We start from the raw sequence: 15,866 nt of genomic DNA on the forward strand, positions 1-15,866 counted from the left end.
GAATATGTATAATGGTGTTATTTATTTCATGGTAGAAAAGTGGTTACAATTCTTTCATTGTTAGCCCAAAAAATCTTCATGTAATCACCACCCATCTTCTTGTTAGCCTTAGGAAATTTTTTTTCCAAAAATAAAAGGTCAAAAAGTAGTGTCAAAATAAATAAACTAAAAAAAAAGGTTTCTTTAGATTTGGGGGAAAAATATTCACAGCATCACATACCTCTTTTAAGTGGGAAAAAGAAAGTCAGATGAAGAAGGAAGTGGCGAGAAAAGCAATAAGCAAAGGTTTCTGATCAAGACGGAAAAAAAAAATAGTACATACCAAAGAGAGACAGTTAAAGTTGAAGATCATGAATCATGATTATTGGACAATGGAAGAAAGGAAATATCAAACCCATTCTTGATCTCCAATAATGAAACCATTCATTTAGTTAATCATGGACAAAAATGAAAGAAAATGCTTCAACTAATTTAATAGAGAAAAAACAGAATAAATGATTAGGATGACGGAAAAAAAAAAAAAAGAAAAGGAGCACAGAGTGGAAACTAAATAAGAAACCTACAGTGTATATAAAAGTTTGTTTAATTTTCTTTAGCCAAAAAGGAGAAAGGAAATAAGTTGAACAAAAGAAAAAAAAAAAAAGCAAAATGAAGAAAAGAAAAACGAATGGGTCATATGTCAAAAAAAAAAAAGGGATCCACTTGGCAATCATTGGAGTTACTATAGTAACTTCACTTTTTCTCATATCTACCTTGTACTAGGAGGTAGCACAGCCTAGGCCCCCTATAATCTGTTGTCATATATTTTCGTATAAGATAAGATTAACAGTAATGTTTGTGAAATAGCATTCTTAAAATTATAAATTACCAATCAAGTATGCAGCTAACAATATAAGACTAAACAAGACAAAAGAATCATTAGCATTGCAAAAGATAAGAGAAGATGACAAAAGATTGGCAAGTAGTTTCACAAATAGCTTGACATCTTCAAGTGCAAGTTAGTCTTACAGAGACAGGAGATGACTTGCTAAATACTTAATATAAAGTGCAATCATAGGCTGCAATTACAAAAGATCACATATTGAGATCCATTAAGATGCACAAAAGAACAATTTCTTAATGGATGTCAATATTATGTCAAAAGATGCAAGATTAGAAACGCAGCTGTAACGTGCTTTAACATTAGCAAAATTAACAATTCAAAAGGCTTCAAGGAAGTTTAGAGTTCATCATCACGCTGCTTCTTCAAGGGACTTCTAGGTGCATTGGTGGACAGCGAGGTAGGTGTATTAGCTTCAGCAAAATTCAAACCAATTCCAGGAGGCACAGTTCCAAAAACCAAGGCCCTTTTTGCTGTGGTCACTGGAGGCGGCACTTCGTTTGCAGTAGCAGACGATTCAGCAATGGTATCAAGCAATTTTTTGGTTGATGGATTGAAAAATTCATTTTTCTTGGCAGACTGCAGGACAGTAGCATGAAGGTCTGGAATTTTTTTATTCGTTTCTGCAGTTGTGATGGCCATTGGAATGTGAATTGATTCCTCAGTAGTGTATGCCTTGACAATATTATACTTGGCTTCCTTCTGACCTTGATAATCTGACTCATAGTAACGAATGAAACACACAATCGAATGCTTTCTGATTGTAGATGTTAGTTCAGTAGAAAAGTTAAGCTCTTGAAATTTTTTGTTTTAAAGTATAAATAATTAGCAATGATATTCAAATTCTGAGTGACTTCATGTTGTGTAAATAGAATTGGATTCCAAGCATAAGTTATGGAAGGAAACAAAACATATTATACCCAAGACATTATGGAATTACCGTGAAAGATGGCAAAACCAAGTAATCTTTTGTTTCCTACAATCATGACAATTTTACATGGTGAGAGCAGCATTCATACCCAAGAAAAGAAGCATAAAAATCAGATTATTCGATAGTTATTACCATTGGACCTCAATGAACTAAATAAAACTCTCATTTTTTTTTCTATTCGGGTAAAGGTCTAAAAAGGCCGAAATCTTTTGAGTTCATCTGGCCCATTAATATAGACCAGCAAAAGCAACGAAGGAGAGATGTTTCAGTTGTTGGATCAATAGAAAGTCACTTGGCGAAAAGAAGGCAGAACTATTTGACTCATTCTGGACATGCAGTTCCAATTCGATTGAGATTGGATCTGTCATGCGAAGAATGGCCAATGCTCTAATTGTCCAATCGTGCACAAAGTCTATTAGTATCAAATGTACAGTTCCAATTGTGCACAAAATTTATATTTACTTATTTACCTAAAACTAATCAAATCTGGCAAAGAAGGGGCTGGAAGAGGTAACTCGATATCTCATTTACAGGATAGCTCAATTGGACTCAAATCTCAGAACCTTATCCAGAAAAATGTACCACCACCCTTCCTTTTGCTTTATGGGTTTCTTACAACTAAATTCCTAATAAATTAGCCTCACACAACAGTAAGAATTTGACAGTTTGTGGCTTCAGTAACTAATAGAAAAGGCTACAAGCATGAGAGGTCAAATTAGCAGGCAAACCAACTGGCTGAGCATCACACTGAAAAACAACCAAAAAATGGAAAACAAAAATGAAACCGGCAATTCCACCAGAAATATAGCCCACATGATATAGGAAAAGTCAGCAGAAATATAGGAAACTATAATGGGCAGCAGAAATATTGGCATATGAAGTTCATGGCAGCTGAAGGGAAAAATGAAGAAATCTATGAAGGGAAAAAGAATTGATAACATTAAGCAAGATGTATTAAGCTGGTAGTTGTATTATCATGCAAGTGCTAAACTTGTAGCAGATTTTTTTGTTGCCAAGATTGTTAACTTATCTAGTATGAGCTTCCCAAAATTGAAGTGTTGTAAATGGGATAAGCTTTTCAGCATCAAGGCCAAAGATAACAGTGTTTATAGAGCCGGTACCATCATCAACAGCAATCCCAACTCGGGTCCTATTACACATTGGAAATAAAATATTATATTCTAATTTTTCATTACAAGAGAGGGAAACTTAATTTGGTAATTACCTTGCTACAACTCTGCTCTCTTCTTTGCAAGATGGGCATCTCATAACCCATCCTACGTCAACATTGATAGCCTTTTGGCAGTTCTCACATGCTTCAAACCAGAATTTTTGTTGTCCAGGGGTCAAACTGATTTTTCCTATTATCCAAGTTGTTTTCACCTGATAGATATTTTTGTGAACAGAAAGAAGAACATCTGAGTTTTGCATTATTTTGGATGGCTATAAGATATAAATCAGGTTATAAACGAAGAAGGAAGTTACATCTTTGAGTGTGTTAAGTGCATTAGCTACACTGATTATGTCATTAGCACTTGGAGGTGGCAGCAGCTTAGATGAATCTTTGTATGCCATTTGTTGTATCAATTCTACAATTTCTTCTTTATTTGCATTATATCTATCCAAGAAATTAATGCAACAGACTATAATTTATCAAAGGGATCTAGAAAAGTTTAACTAAAATGATCAAAGAACATATGTACCATTCTTTGAGTGCATTTGCTTCAGAAGTGGGAGGATTAATCAGAAGGCCACTCCCAAGCTTGGTTGTCAGGGATAAGTCTAATAATAAAAGCAATAGTTTTCATTAAGTAATAGAGCAATTTAAAAGACAGTGATTGACTGAGTTATTCTAACTGGATGACTATCATAGAAGTACGAGCTGTTAAAAGAATATTAACTTTACTTACAATTAAAAGTTGTGATTTTCAGCTTCATGCCAATGATAACGTTGGCATTCCCAATGCTGTTTGCAAGTTGTGTTCCTTGATTTTGTTCGAACTCATTTCAAAGAGTAAGAAGCATTGGCTTTTTCTTTTACAAAGAAGAGGGAAAATGGGGAAAAATGTGAATGCAACAGTTTTATGCATTGAATAGGAATATTAAAAGTAAGGTCTATATAACTAACTCTTCATTCACAACAATGAAGTCTCTTGTTGTACACCTATTATTCTGTTCCTTTGTCGCAAATGCAGTGACAACAATAGCTTGTACATCTTTGTACAAACCAAAAGAGAAAAGGTTAGCTGTGTTTCAATAGCTAAAGGAAATATGAAAATGAATTTATATTTCAATTAGTAAAGCATAGATATAACTTACTCTGAACATTCTCCATGTCTGCGAACCTAAAAAGGTCTTCAAATTTGGCGAATTCAAAAGTGCATGGTATCATTGGTGGATTTGGCTTGACATACTCTTCAACTAGTGTCTTGTTATGAATCACCCATGAGAACTGATAGTCACTAACTTTATACTTTGCATCCTGTTTTTTGACAGTCCCACTAGTGATATAGTATCGCTTGAATGGTTGCAGTAGATTAGCAAAATAACGAATGTCATTTCCATAAATGACAGCTGAAACCATAGTCCCCTGTTCACAGAAAGAACCAAGATGAGCAATATTAACCAAAAGGCTGAAGTAGAACACTCAAGGTGAGAAACATAAAACAGCAAGTATGCAAAGGTTTTTTTTTCAAGAGGGAGGTGGGAAGAAAACATATAACAGCAATGTTTGAGTTGCAAGAAGCAAATCACTAAGAATAACTAGAGACATTTATGAAGAAAAATGGTAGAAAAATCAGAAAAGAATTAGACAAGAGACTGCTATCAATTAATGTTATCAAGAGATTGCTATCCTTTGCCTGAATTTTCTTTAAAGGGGAAAAAAAGTATTTCAGATACAGGGATATGTAACAGGAGAAAATGCGGGATTCTTCGAAAGAATTGGAGTAGCAAAAATCTAAAACGCTTTCTGTATAGATACTGTAGCAACTATTGGTCACGTTAGTAGCAGGAATTTTTTCAAATTCTTTTCCTTGTTGAAAATTTCAAGAAGTTCTTTTAAGTTCCAACCAAACAATATTACCCAAGAAACATAAATAGAAACCAATATTAAAAAATAATTAGCCTGAAATTAAATTGCACAAAGGACAATTAATAATCTGGACATGTTGATGATTTAGGAAATGTTAAATTGCTAAGATTAGTTTCACCTTATATTACCTCAGAATCTATTAACACGAGACGCTGAAATCTGATAGGCGGCGATCCGTTATTGGTTAACACGTGCAATTTCTCCACAACTTGTACAAGCACTGTCCATCTTCTCATCTTGTCGTGGACTTCATGTACTGATAGACATCTCCTTGCCATTGTTATCTATAATAAAAAGAAAGACACATAATCAGTTTGTAAGTTAAAAGAGAAGAAATTCTGGAACATTCAGGAAAACTGGAACTGAATCCTAAAACAATATATTTACTTGGCAGCTATGCGAGAAGTTTCAAGAACTTCTCTAAATATAATATTTTTTGTCTGGTCTGGTCTAGGCTTGTCAAAAAATGGAGGTTTAATGAGCACTTTGACTTGAGAAGCAGTTCTCGCTCGCGATAATGCAACATAGAGCTGCCCATGGGAAAACACTGGTTCCTTCAAATAGATACCAACATAATCAAGTGTTTGTCCTTGAGCTTTGTTTATTGTCATGGCAAAGCACAAGTGAATTGGAAACTGAGTCCTTGTATATGGAATAGGATATTGTTCATCAATTGGAGGTTGTAAAGGAATTCTATGGATGAAGACATCTTTTCCAGCAAAATCTCCTACAGCTATTTGAGCATGAATGACATCTTTGCTCAAACTTTTACAAATTAATCTTGTTCCATTGCAAAGACCCTCAGTAGGGTCGAGGTTTCTAAGCAATATCACAGGAACACCAGGTTTCAAGATTAGTTTATAGGGTGGAAGGCCACTGGGAGATAAGGAGTTTAAAAAATCTTTATATTAAACTTGGTTGTTTGGATTCAAAGCTCGATCAGATATTCTACTGCTGTACCTGGAAATTTTTCAATTAAGATATCATTCACTTCATCCACAAAATGATTCTTTGTGGTGAGGATTGCTCGATTTAATGGCAAGGTAGGATTTTCTGATCTATATTGAATGTGGGGGTAAATCACATCTATCGGATCATGTAGTGATGCATTCTGTGAACCGTTGCTAACCAAAATAGAAGAAGGCAGTTGTATGAGACTATCATTTTCAGCTTGGTCAGTGCCATCACCAACCCTTAATAAGTAATCAATGAATGAGGGATCAAATCGAGCCCTCATGTTTTGTGTGAGCTCTAATTTTTCAAGAGCTGGACAGATAGGGGAATTAATCAAAGAAGCAGCAATGGTTTCAGACTGGCTTCCCTTACGAACCACTGGTAAGGTTTGCCTGAAATCACCCCCTAGAACAATTACTTTCCCACCAATGATCTTATCTGAATTCATAAGATCTCTAAAAAAATCATTTAAAGCTTCAATCGCAGATCTCTTGCACATTGGAGCCTCATCCCAAATAATTAATTTGTATTCCTTAATCATACTTGCCAGACTGCTTTGTTTACTAATTTTGCATGCTCTACCCTCTGAGATATCAATTGGTATTTTAAACCGAGAGTGAGCGGTCCTACCTCCAGGTAGTATTGATCCAGCAATACCTAATGTGGCTGTCGCTAATGCTATATAGCCCTTTGACCTAATATCAGCTAACAACGCTCTATAAAGAAAAGATTTTCCAGTTCCACCAGAGCCATCAACAAAAAATGCACCACTCTTATTTTCATAAACTCTTTTAGATATAACTTCAAATGCATGCCTTTGGTTCTGATTAAGCAAAGAAATTGCATTTAAGTCTTCTTCAAGGACTTTTATGTTTTTTTCAGCCAATACATCTCTTGTTTGGTTCTCAACATCTGAGAATGAGAAATTATTAGGAAGTAAGCCAAATGAAGCTATATTTTTTCCCATTGACTGTAGAAAACCATTTATCTGCTCTAAAACTTTTTGTTTGATTTCTCTAGGAGACAAATCAGTATTTCTCATGAAATCTTCGGACATGACAGCCTCAAATTTTGTCCATGGCTGTTTGGGGTCATTAGGACAGGAATAAACTAATAGCGCAGCAACAAGCCGCCTCATTTCATAAGGCATATGAAAAAGAGATGCTTCTTGTAGACAAATTTCCTGGCTGTTATCATCCTCAACTAGTCCACGTAAAAGAGCTGCCTCACGAAATATGGTAACTTGCACTCCATTGTGAGCCATTAAGTCATCAAAAGACTTTGGAGCACGGACTTTAGACAAAAGAAGTCTAAGTAAATATCTTTCTCCCTCAGATAAATGAGCTGTATTTATTCGGCCTATAGAATCTCCCTTATCTCTAATTTTCCAGCGTTTTTCATTAGCTAACTAGACAAAATGGTCTGGAAATTGAGCATATGTGCAATTTAGTTCTTACGCAACTGAATATGTTCTATTCATATAGAAAAATTCAGTCAACATTGTTTTCCTATTTCTTGGATTTTTTACTATATTATTTAAATTTTCATGCTTCTTGAAGTGAATTGGCTGAAAATTTGGAAGCTGCAATTGTAGGTGAATGATAGCTGGTTTAATTTCTCCCATGGAAAATCGAAATAGTCTCCAAACAGCCTCAGGCGGGGAAACCCACCGAGCTACCTGATATTGCTGAATTTCATCAATCTGATTGTTTGGATTATCAGAATTGATATGAAAACTGATTCGATCATGTCCTTTGTAGATATACTTGTAAATATATTTGACAGCCTTAATTGTTGAGCAGATCTCAACATTAATGTGGCAATTGAACTTAGCAAGTAAATATGCATTATGAGGAACGACCCATCTATTATCAAGTTTTTGTTTTTTGACTTTAATTTTAACACCATTGTTTCTTCTTCGGTATTTTGGATAGGAATCTAGCGTCTGAATTGTTTGCTCAGAAAACTCTTTTGGATAAGAATTTTTGCAGCAGCCATGCTTAGTCATGCAAACATTTGATGGGTTCAACACACCACAAGGGCCGTACATCATGTGTTTTTTAACCATTCTGTACAGGTGTGGATATTTTATTTTATCTGAAATTTCTGCACTGACAATTTTATCATATTCATCAGGGATGAACATTTTGTGCTGAGGCTTTAAGATTAAAAGAAAATGAACATGTGGTAGGCCTCTTTTTTTAAATTCTATCACATATGTATAGACTGCCACTTCTCTAAAAATATTTTTCTTCAAAAGTTCATTCTTTAATTCTTCTAGTTTAGCACGAAAGACCATTACAACCACATCTGGTCGATTTTGGGCTTCCTCTGTTGGCATTAAATGTTCTTTTATTTCCGGTCAATTGGGATTGCAAGTCATGGTCAAGAATATATCCGGCTTGCCAAATTTTTGGACCAAAGTTATTGCATCTATGTATTTTCTTCTCATATTTTTTGGTTCTCCAATAAAGCTAGCTGGTAAAAATACTCTTTGACTGACATTTGCTGCCCGGACTTCACCAGTACCTATTGAGTCTACTATACCTTGTAAGAACTCTTTTCTAAATTCTTCTTGCTGGGTTCTCAAATAATCTAATCTTTGTGATTCAAGTTTAACATACATATCAACAAAATATTGTTGAAAAAGCCTACCAAAGTGCAATAAGAAAGATTCATCATCATTTCTCATTTGCAATTTATAGGCATAGTATTCACGGATGGAAACGAAATCAGGATCGCCGTCTATTCCTGCCATTATTGGTTGAAGGAATTTATGAAAAAGGTTAATGAGGCTGGCATGCTAAAAGCAATAGAACACAGGTGGAAAAGATTTATTCTACTTACAGTCTTGTTCCATTTGTATTAACTCTTCGGCAGTAGAAGCATTCACTGGAGAAATAGAAATTTGAGCATCCCTTTTCCTAATCTTTTTTTGTGCACCTTTTTTCCTTGTTTTTTAATCCCTTGATGCCAACCAGATTCACCAAAAGGAAGCAAAAGCGGGTACTGGAGAGGGTCATAACAGCCATAGTAATATTGGATATTGTGTGAATGGCCACCATGGGTGTACACTCGAATATCCCTACAGCTTGTTTCTCCATTTTCTTCTCCTTCTACACATAAAGCAGCAACTTGAGACACTATAGGCTTATTGAATACTCTTTGGTCTAAACCAGGGTGTGTTCGTAAAACAATGCGATAAGTATCAAGGTTATGAACCTCTCTTAAGCGCGAAAGAATCTAGCGTAAGGATTTTGCTGCATGAAATTGATGGTTTTTCAGAGAATACTCTCAGTTAATCTTGGGTAGGCATCTAATCAATTTGCTAATTCATTTTCACTGTCATGAAAATAGAACTGCAAATTTTTTGAGGTCTCTAAATCATTGATGAAATGATAGACCTGACCTTGCACTTTAAAAGTATAAATGCCTTTATTTCTCTTAGCCAAATTTTTATCACATTTTACTCCAAAGGAAGTGAAAGCAAATGTGTTATTAATTGTTCTAATACAGGTCCTAAACAGTTGAGCTTCCTCAGATGATGACGTAAGAAATTCTTTTAGAATAGTTGGGATTGAATTGCTAGCTAAAATAACATCCCCATTAGAACAACAAAAATTTGTTGTTTCATGAGCAAATTTTTTTGCACTACAATGGGGACAGTTTGGTTGGCGAGAAAGCAGATCGGCAGCAACAGGAATGTGATTTAAGACCTCCCGACCTATTTTTGGCGTTCTTGCTATAATCGACAATGAAAAGATATTTAGTTATTCATTTTGTGTAATGCAGAGAAGTAGAAATTAAAAAACTGAAGCTAGTAAGACATTAAAAAGTTTACAAAACCTGTACGCCTTCCCTTAGGCTTTACTTGGTTTGATTGGTGTATGCCTCAATCTATTCCTTCAGTGTTTGCTACCAAAACTGGATAGAATATGGTATAAATTAAACAAAAGCGCTAAGGGGTGTAGCAGGTTAAAAGTTTATGTTTATGCGAAAGGTTTATCTAAGGTTCAAGTTTTTCATGGCATACTAAAGTTTTGGAAAACATTGTTTGTAAAAGGATGATCATTCCAGTAGCCAAGTGAATTGTTCTAAATGTGAAAAGGCATGAAAAATGTATAAAATTAATTTTATAGTTTATAAAATGATAAGTTAGAGTAATTGATTTAATTTTAAGATTGAAGTCATAGGAAACTGAAGTTTATAAAAATGGCTTTAAAAGACAAAATGAGTTTAAAATATAATCACATAATATTTTTAATGTTATGGACCTGTTTTGGTTGACATTGAATCGAAGTCATATACTTTTACAAAAGTTTAAAATGGTTAACTTGGAAAATATGCAGAAATTAGTGAAAATAATGATATGTAAAAAATGCTGGTATGAAACTGTATGAGCTGATTTGACTTTAATAGCATATTAATGGGGGTGATTGAGTCAAGAACCTGTAGATTCATATTGAATTGATTCTGGTTGCACAATATCCACTGCAGGGCTGGCAACAATTGAAGGAAGATGAAGTTGAGGTTTGGCAGGCGCACTTTTAGATGTCTTTTCTTCGGCACTTTTATGTTTTAGTATTACAGATCTCTGCCTTCTATTATTTGGTGCAACAGGATTTTTCGTTGCCAAGAGTTCATATGGTGCATTGACAATTGAATGCACCATATTTGAACTTGCAAACAGCAAAGTAGCTGGGTTCACAGGATGAGGCATACCAGACTCAATAGAGTGAGTCACAAACCTAGAGCAGCTAGCATTTTCAGCTTCTATTTGCTCTGTTTCATGCATACAATGCATCTCAGATATTTCAGGTTCTAATGTAAGATGATCCTCTTTGTTATAGTCTATACTGGAAGACTCAAGTGCTGCAAATCTAAATGACGTATTCATGGATGCTTTTGTGTCATTTGAATTGGTTGACAGGATAGAATGGACATTCAGGCTTCTAAGAAGAAATGGCTGATGTGATTCCAGAGATATGGAGTGAAGCAAGCCATCTCTTTGGGATTTTTTGCTTCTATATCTCATATTTTTTTGGCTTCCATTATTTCTTATAGCAAGAAATTGATTTTCTAGAAATGGAAGTGATCTACTATAGGAAGCAAATGAGGAACATTAATTACAGTTGAGGGTCCCGAGCCACGAAGTCGCGACAGCCTATCTAACCGTTTTTGCCTCCATCTTTGAATAGCTTGTTTTCTATAACTAACTTTATCCATATTTTTCAGTCACCTCAAATGGAGGAATACCAGTAGCATTCTCAGAATCCTCATTTATGACAAAATATATAAGAAAAGAAGGATGCTAGTCCATCAAGGCAGACATGATAAAATGGCTAATAGAACTTCTCTAAGGTAATGGCTGACTATCAGATATCTCGATCACAATTTAGCCAACCATATAATTGCTCTATATTATACGGTTGTTTATATACTCTTACTCAAACAATATTAGACAATCAAATGAATAGAAAGCAACTACAGAATAAATGTAAAACCAACTGGACATATGACTAAGCAGAGCTTAAAGGAATTGAGCATAGAGAGCCACCAAAGTCTAATAACAAAAGCATAAAAAATCATGAACTAAGGAGACAATATAGCTAACAACAGTTTTTTTTTTTGTAAAAGTCAGGCTGAAGCATTAGGCATACCTGGCAACAGCAACAATAAATCAGAGAGGGAAATGCACAAAGCTTTGCGTCTAGGATGAAGTGTAGATTATCCAAGCAACAAAGCACAGGAAAAAAGAAATATCAGGGAAAGAACATAGACAAATGGGGCAAAGAAAAACAGTAAATGCTAATCATTGCATTAGTTTGCTATATGAACTGTTGCACTATAAAGTTGTAATCAGTGAACACATTGCATCTAGATTAAACAAAACAGCAAGCATATCACATGCAACTTGGGGTAAAACAGGCACAATAACCTAAGATGCTTAACTGATAATCATATAAATAAGTGAATGAGCTTTGAGTAAAAGGACTACAATGAATAATAGACGAAGAATTCTCTACATACAATATCCTTAAGAAATAACCATCAACCTTTTTATTGCCCTAGACAAGTCTAGACTAAACGAAACAACAAACAAGGCACACACTAAGTAAGCAATTAGAAACAAGAAGTACAAAGTCTTAAGTTGCTTAACCAATTGGCATTTAGATCACTAAACAAGGTTGGCCACCTTAATGTTATCTTAAAAATAGATAATCACTCCCATTCCTCATTTAGAACAACAACAGGTCACATATATCAGATATGTATATTGTAAGAAAAACTAGCTTAGATTCTGCATAACTTCATTGTGATTAAAGACAAAAGCACCAGTAGCAGGAGGTTGGTAATGACTTTGGTGCATAAAATCTGTTGTTGATGTCCATTACTACAATCTTTTTTGTAGTGTATATAGCAATTTGACTATTTGATAAAACATTGATAACATCAGCAAATGGGTCTCTCCTTTTTGTTGGTATGCCACTAAAAATATATTGCTTTAGGAATTCACCAAATTTCAAAATAAGGATTATTGAATTGGGAGCTGGATTGGTATCTTGTTTTTTGGCTTGTTTTTTTTAGGTGAATGGGTAGCTGAATGAGTTGCAGCAGCACAATTGTCAAAGGGCTGCAACAGGACACAAAAGAAGATAACCGAAGGGTTGTAGTCATCAACAGGCACATTGCACTCTTAAAAATGTCATCAACAACCACTGGTGGTTGGAGCAGATGATGAAGAATGTTTGCATCAAGCTTTAAGGTTTTAACAGTTTTCTCCTTTATTTATTGTGCTTCATTTGCAAGAAAAGTATAACTGTCAATATTAACAAAATCACCTGCTCAAATAAGCAATCATTTGTTTCACAAAGGATGATACAAAACAAATAGCACCAATAAACTTAAAATAAATGAAGCAGAAACTAAAGAAAAATTACTAACAAGAAAAGGAAAAGGTGAAATTTCACTTATGAAAATATAGGCACATAAATAAAGAAAAGTTGTTCATAGATTGAAGGAAGACAACAAACTGACCTTCAAGTTAAAGGATTCCTTGAAGGAACCGTAGCAAAAGGAATCTATCAATTGAAACATATGTGTATATTAGAATTTATTAATCTGCGTACTATTCATACGTGAAAAATTTGGCAAAAAAAAGAGGAAGTTTTTTTCTCACCAAAGAGACTCCAAAGAACAAGGTGTAAAGACTCGGAGGCTTCTTCTTGCAGTTCATAAGGCAGAGGAGCCAGCACGATGGACTGATAAATACGTCCATCCCATTTTTTTGATTTTGTAAGTCACTGGAAAAGGTACAGGCTAAGTGAATAGGAAGCCTATTTCTTATCATAACTGGAATAAGGAAAAAATCACATCTAAGCAGATATTTCTCATCATAATCGTACGGATGATGAGGGTTGAATAGAAAGCATAATTTGAGCGGAAAATTGAATACCAAAGCTGATGCGAATAGAATGGCATACCTAAGCTCAGGAAAATTCCCCATTTCACTCCTTTGAAGTACAATTATCACGTGAGGGTCCAACAATTCGGCAACATGAAATGAAATTGATACAGAAATGAGTTAATTTGATATTAGAGAAAGAGGAAAACACGGCAAGTGTAAGCAAAGTAGTTCACCTGCGCCCAATTTCCCTGCTCTGAAGTACAAACACCGTGTGACTGATCAGCAAATCAAGAGCCTGTAGGAGTAGCAGTTGACCTGCTGGCTTAAAGAAGAAACTCACAAAACTCATCTCCCAAATCATGGAAAACCCAAACTTTTTACATGTTTGAAGAAGGTTGTTGACCTGCTGGGTTTGGTAGCATAGGCAACTGGAATTGGACTTGCTCAGGATAGATGCACCGAATTTGTGCTCAGAATAGCCGTGTGGTAGAAAGAAATGAGGAAAAGGGTTCAACGGCAATTTGGGAAAGAAACAGTGCAATGGCAAAAGAAGGAAAAGAAATAGAAGGCTTGAAGAGGGGTGTTGACTTGCTGGGTTTGGTAGCACAGGCGTTTCGAATTGGGCTTGCTCAGAATAGGTGTGCTGAATTTTGCTCAGAATAGGCGTGTGGAAGAGAGAGCAGGAAAAGGCTTCAACGGCAATTTGAGAAAAAAAAAAAAAAAAACAGTGCAATGGCAAAAGAAGGAAAAGAAATAGAAGGCTTTGGACAAGAGAAGCTTTAGACAATTTGCAAGAAACATTTTACCCTGCCACTTGTCAGATAATTAAGAAGCCATGTGGCAAGAGAAAAGGAAAACACTAAACCTTGCTCTTTTCTTATATACAAGGTAGATATAAGAAGAAAGCAAGTTACTGTAGCAGTTCACCTTTTGGACACATGTATTGCACATATTCTTCGTCATTTTAGCAAAATTTTTCGTTCCCTTTTTTGATTCAATTGGGCCGAAAGAATTAAAATATTTTTTCTCCTTCAGAAAATCAACTCCATCTCTTATTCTTTTTCTTGCGGCAACTTCTATCATCCCTCACCTTTTTTATTTTTTAAAACTAATCTAACTAAGATTGTTGCCATGTTATTTTTTTTCTTCAAGATGATTAGCTACTTAGCAAAGAGAAATCTTTATTTTTTTTTTATCCCATTTTACATTTTCTTTTCTTCCTTTTTTTCTTCATCTCTAATCTCTCATGTTTGCTGTATTTTTCAATTATAATGTTATAACCAACTGGTATTTGTTTGCTAAATTTATAGGATAACATTGTTATTTAGTATTTCTTCTTGGATAAAAGGTGAAATATTAAAATATATAAAAGATTTTAGAATTCTTTTATATTAGTGATCATCTTCTATGAAAAATAAAACAAAAACTCATTCTTTTCTTATCTCCTCCTAAGATTTGATTTCTTGCTTCACATTTTTTTCCTTTTCTTTGTTTTTTGGTTACATTTTGTAATTATTTACAATTTTGTGTATTTTTTTAGGAGAAAAGATATATCATGTGATGGTTACACCAAGATAAATCTAGTTAGGCATTCTTCTAACTCTGTTTTTCTATGTTCCCCCCCCCCCGGCAATTACTTTATGGTCAATTCAATTTAATTGGAGGATCCAATAAGATTTTGTATATATTTAAACTAATGTTAATTTTTGTTTGTTTTTTAATTACTCAAGTGTTGTAGTATCAATTGGGTTGGCATATAAGAATTGTAGTTGGTGATGGAAGTCACAATTGAGACTTTCAACCTAGAGTGTGACTTTATAAAAAATTGTTAGAAAATTCAATTTTGATTAGGAAGATGTTTTTGCAATAAAAAAAAGGGTTAATACCACTTTGTCCCCCCAAACTTTGGACGATTATCCACTTCAGTCCCTAAACTTCAAAATGGGACATTTAAGTCCCTAAACTTATAAATACCTCCCACTTAAGGAAAATTGTTAACAAATCCTGAATGCCGTTGGTGGTCGAAGTATCCCATTTTATAAGGGTTTAGGGATTTAAGTGTCCCATTTTATAAGTTTAAGAACTTAAGTGGGAGGTATTTATGAATTTAGGGATTTAAGTGTCCCATTTTGAAATTTAGGAACTGGAATGGGTAATCGTCCAAAGTTTGGGGGGACAAAGTGGAATTAACCCTAAAAAAATGGTTCAGTTCTAATTTGTATATGTAGATCCAGAAAACGTAACAATTTGTATTTTTATCTAACCTTGCTATTTATATCCTGGAGCTACAGAGTAACGTTGTCACCTTTATGCGAGATTTAAATAGATGAACTAACTTCTTCTATCAAATCAAAAGAAAGAAAAATGTGGAAGTTTATAGTAAGCTATATTGATGTTGAAGATTGTGTCATGTCTTAGTGGCTTTCTAAACTTTTTTCTCATTATTAAAGTACTAGAAGCATTATGACTGCTTGTGGTTTAGTTATAACTAAAACTATGCTGCTATTAATGTAACAATGCACTTATAGAGTATTAGTTTTCTCTCCTCTTTAGGTATCATCATAATAGTGGTTCAAAAATCTTTATTCAAATCACAATA

The 15,866-nt window shown here is 34.4% G+C and overlaps 1 protein-coding gene across 4 annotated transcripts; it reads right to left on the reverse strand.

The window, feature by feature from the left end:
• Positions 1-1,020: 1,020 nt before the first annotated feature.
• Positions 1,021-13,962, reverse strand: LOC140035292 (replication protein A 70 kDa DNA-binding subunit D-like). Of its 4 annotated transcripts, XR_011839300.1 has the most exons (10): positions 13,501-13,962; positions 13,344-13,373; positions 13,040-13,163; positions 12,898-12,941; positions 11,520-11,569; positions 5,034-5,189; positions 3,722-4,401; positions 3,515-3,593; positions 3,037-3,194; positions 1,021-2,961 (listed from the first exon to the last, which is right to left on the reverse strand). XR_011839300.1 is itself a non-coding variant. In XM_072075657.1 (9 exons), the coding sequence occupies exons 6-8, from the start codon at positions 5,181-5,183 to the stop codon at positions 3,130-3,132; spliced, it is 486 nt and encodes a 161-aa protein (XP_071931758.1). In that variant the 5' UTR covers positions 5,184-5,189; positions 11,520-11,569; positions 12,898-12,941; positions 13,040-13,163; positions 13,344-13,373; positions 13,501-13,962; the 3' UTR covers positions 1,021-2,961; positions 3,037-3,129. The 4 variants fall into 4 exon arrangements, 3 of the variants coding, with proteins under 3 accessions (XP_071931758.1, XP_071931759.1, XP_071931760.1); XM_072075657.1 differs by lacking the exon at positions 3,515-3,593 and having other exon boundaries at positions 4,131-4,401; XM_072075658.1 differs by lacking the exons at positions 3,515-3,593; positions 11,520-11,569 and having other exon boundaries at positions 4,131-4,401.
• Positions 13,963-15,866: the final 1,904 nt, after the last annotated feature.

This window comes from Coffea arabica, chromosome 2c (assembly GCF_036785885.1).
Source record: "Coffea arabica cultivar ET-39 chromosome 2c, Coffea Arabica ET-39 HiFi, whole genome shotgun sequence".
In the NCBI taxonomy this organism is placed as follows: domain Eukaryota; kingdom Viridiplantae; phylum Streptophyta; class Magnoliopsida; order Gentianales; family Rubiaceae; genus Coffea; species Coffea arabica.